The 3,705-nt window shown below is 40.9% G+C and overlaps 1 protein-coding gene across 1 annotated transcript; it reads right to left on the bottom strand.

Annotated features, from left to right (window-relative positions):
• Window positions 1-245: 245 nt before the first annotated feature.
• On the bottom strand, window positions 246-2,872 carry nanos1 (nanos homolog 1). Its single transcript, XM_056769589.1, has one exon. The coding sequence runs from the start codon at window positions 2,593-2,595 to the stop codon at window positions 1,897-1,899; it is 699 nt and encodes a 232-aa protein (XP_056625567.1). The 5' UTR covers window positions 2,596-2,872; the 3' UTR covers window positions 246-1,896.
• Between the last annotated feature and the right edge of the window lie 833 nt (window positions 2,873-3,705).

Raw genomic sequence — 3,705 nt, 5'->3', positions numbered from 1 at the left:
CAATCTACAGAGGACAACATGAATGCACCAGTTAAACCATTTCATAAGCTGTTTATTTCTCTATTGAATTCATCTCTTACATTTCTGCACAGCAGCATACAGGGAAATTGTGACAAAATATAAATAAGAAAATTCAACAGTGTTTCATTTTTATTCTTTTAATTACAAACGTGGCAAATCGTCAGCAACATTCAATTCTCAGTTGCTCTCTCACGCCACCCGCGAGCAAAACATCGAACAGCAACTTAAAATGTATGATATTGTCATTTATTCATATTATGTACAGCCTATTAGCAAACAATGCTTCGAGCTTATTGGAATTTCACTTTTCATCTGTAGAATGCACTGAAAAAAAAATACAATTATGTTATACAAAGATCAAAAATACTATTATAAACCCTTGTTATAAATGGTACACTATATTAATAAACGGCTGTTGACATTTTACATGTGAGTACAAAATCCTGGTGAGGTAGATCCCTCTGAAGTCAATTTTTAACAGTAAAATACTGAATAGACATCACTTAATGCGTTTCCTTTTTTCGATACTTATTTACAAAACAGCAAATCTATGTCCCTCACTTCATTCAAATTGAATTCCTTTGGTAAACATACGTAACGGTCAGAAATGTGCAGTCCTGCAAGTGTCAATTGTACATTCACAATAGGTTTGCATCCTTATTTTGTTTTCTTTTTGGGATTTTTTATTTTAGGTAATGCAAAAAGGGGCAAATACATTGTTTTTACAAAAAAGCTTTTTTTATTAAGAACATTCAACCGTGCTTTAATCCACCCTTAAGAATGGTCAAACTGTTTGTTTTTCATGAACCTTTTCCTTCCCCGCCCGGGATGTTTTGGAGAAAGGTGAACTTTGTGAGAAGTGTTGAGCAGAGAGGCACCCATAGGATTTGTTTCTCTCCAGTGTGTGTTCCCCTACTCGGGGTGTAAACATTGAAAGGGCACCTCATAGAGTCATTTAAAACGATATCTGGGAATAAGTGGCCACACTTTACATTAGATTGTTCATGTTACAGTGTGTTAAATACTAATGTGCAACATGTCCTTTAATAGTCCTGTTTCGTTTCTTTTTGGAGCTGCTTTACTTTATTAGTGTGACTATACGGTTATTCGTTTTATTTACGTATGCGTGTAACATGGACACTGTAATTTATAATGTCACATAGTCTGGCTCTGTCTGTGGGGTCTGAAATAATTTGGCTGATTGTAAAGTTATGCGGAGAACATGAACGCGCAACAGAGACTCTATTGTGTTGCTCTTGCGCGTCCGTGCGCGTATAAAATGTCAGAGCCGGAGGGAAGGAAATTATGGAGTGGGCTCTGAGGGAAGAACGGAATGGGGCTAAACTTCACTTCAGAGGCCTGTCGAATAAATGAAGACGCGTGAAACATTCTTAATACCGATTAATGGCAAAAAATAAACTTTGGTTTAAAAGACAAAAATGAGTTGCAAGCTTGGCTTACAGTAAAGAAAATACTCGAGTTTGACAGAAGAGCAAGTCCTCTAGTGTATATATACATATATATATATATATTTGCTAACATTCATGTCTATCATTTTAAACAAAAATAACATTATTCTTTTGTTATTTCAATAAAAACGTGACTATGAATTGTGACTTTTCAACGAATAAACATCTAAACCTATGTGTGAAAAGGAAAAATAGCTTTTTATGAATAAAGTATGCAATAAAACTATGGAAATAAAGTATCTATAAAAATATAAGAGATTTTCTTCCGTATTCTTAACAAAACATTGATATCTTATTTGTTTAATAAATCCCGTAGCCTAGTTAAGACTTGGAAAGCCGCAATCAGAACAGTCATTGGAAAGAAATGTTCAGTGCAATAAGTCTATATTTACGCAGCAGTCTTTTTCTAGAAGATTTTCACTCGCTTACCACCCACAGCTCTGCCTCCTTTCAGCACTCTCTGGCCAGGCTGGTCTTTGGAGAGAGGGCAGTATTTTATTGTATGTGCGTTATCCCCGTTGGCGCTGCACAGGGGGCATGTGTACGCCCGCAGGATGGGGCACACCACCCTCCCGTCCGGGGTTTTCAGAACGTGGGAGCCGTAAACCTCCTCGGGCGCGCCGTTATTCCGACAGAAGACGCAGATCTTGGGCTCCTGCTTATTCCGCGCTGCCGGTTTTCTCATCTTCCTCTCCACACCGAACAGATCAAATCCCGCGAAGCTCCCTCCGATGCCCATCTCCCTCTCCGGAGAGGAGGACATAAGCCCACCCGTGCCCTGGTTTTGGTTCTGGAAGGGACTCAGGATGGAGAAACGCTCTTTCAGGTCCAGGATGGAAATGGAGGTGGGCGGAGGGCAGCAGCAAGAGTCCAGTTGCCCTCCGCTCTCGCCTTCACCTCCGGCCGCGATTGCGCACGGGCACGGAGGGGAGTCGTCCAAACCCAGGGTAGCTTTCAGCGACTCCGTGATGGAGTTGGGATTCTGCGGGACGCTGTGCTTGTTCTTCGTGACCAAAGTGGACAGCCCGAGATAGTCATTCCAAAAATTAAAGGTGTAGTCATACGGGTTGCGCGCACTCAAGTAGTTGTGATTTAAAAAATCCATTTCTTCCTCAAGAAGTGTTTAACTTTGAAAAACAAACAAACGTATAGATATAATCCGTCAGGTATTTTTCGCTTGGCTCCAGGATCTGTGCGTAACTGTGGTCAAGTCCAGTGCCGTTCTTGGGTATCTGCGCCTGAAGGACGGGCATCTGGTTATAAGGCTTCAGAAGAGGCAGAAAGAGGGCGGGGCTCTTTTTCGAACCAAGTTTCCAGGAGCAGAGCCACAGCATGTTTTCTTCTGCCTGACCAGTATAACTGTTCACCGCAGTGGAAAGAGACGAGGCATTTCTTTGTGATAGCAAAACGCCACACGTTATCGTATGTGCTACTTTGTGCGCAACACAGCGTCTTTGTCAATGAATCCACGCGTAAAGACTGCTTTTTAATCTTAACTTGTTTTGCGCTAGCCTAATTGCGCTAAAACGTATTGCAATACGACCATATGTTTATTTTTACAAAAGCATTGCCACATACAATAGTTATTGCGTAACGCGAGTTTTTGTTCAACAGTTGCGCCCCATCTCGACGTTCAACTACATCCGATGCTTTTCTCGCAATAGGCCTATATAGAGATGACATTTGCAATCTATTCACAGATCACGCATTGATACTTTCTCTCTTTATTTCACAGTGTCGCAGTAGCTAGTTTGGTTTGAGGTAGTGCGCTCTTGACAGCGCGTGGAGATGAGCTGTAGTTTGTGTTTATTCACGAGGATTACTGGACGTGATCAGATTACATGCGTGTCATTAGCAACAGAGGGTCATGCGCGCACATGGCTCTTTGTTCTTTGAAAACATGCCATGCGTGCACCTGCACACCAGAGACCGCGAAGTCATTTTTATTAGTGTAACACGAGTGTCATGTGCAGCATGTTTTCTCTGACATTTAGGGATACGTTTTTGTTCAAACATGTTTAACCTAAATGTAATTGTATTTACCCGCATGTTCTTGACGGATGACGTCACTGTTTTATGTTCGGACATAGATATCAGCCATCTATTGTCCCCATACATTTCTTGTTTTGTAATCATGTTGGTTTACATCCAAGGCATTATGCTACGTAGGTTTTATAAATAAACACGTATTCTTCATTTGATTGTATTCCACTGC

The sequence above is a fragment of the Triplophysa dalaica genome, chromosome 16 (genome assembly GCF_015846415.1).
Source record: "Triplophysa dalaica isolate WHDGS20190420 chromosome 16, ASM1584641v1, whole genome shotgun sequence".
Classification (NCBI taxonomy): domain Eukaryota; kingdom Metazoa; phylum Chordata; class Actinopteri; order Cypriniformes; family Nemacheilidae; genus Triplophysa; species Triplophysa dalaica.
Note: the sequence above shows the minus strand (reverse complement) of the source record. Positions and strands in the feature narration are given on the sequence as shown.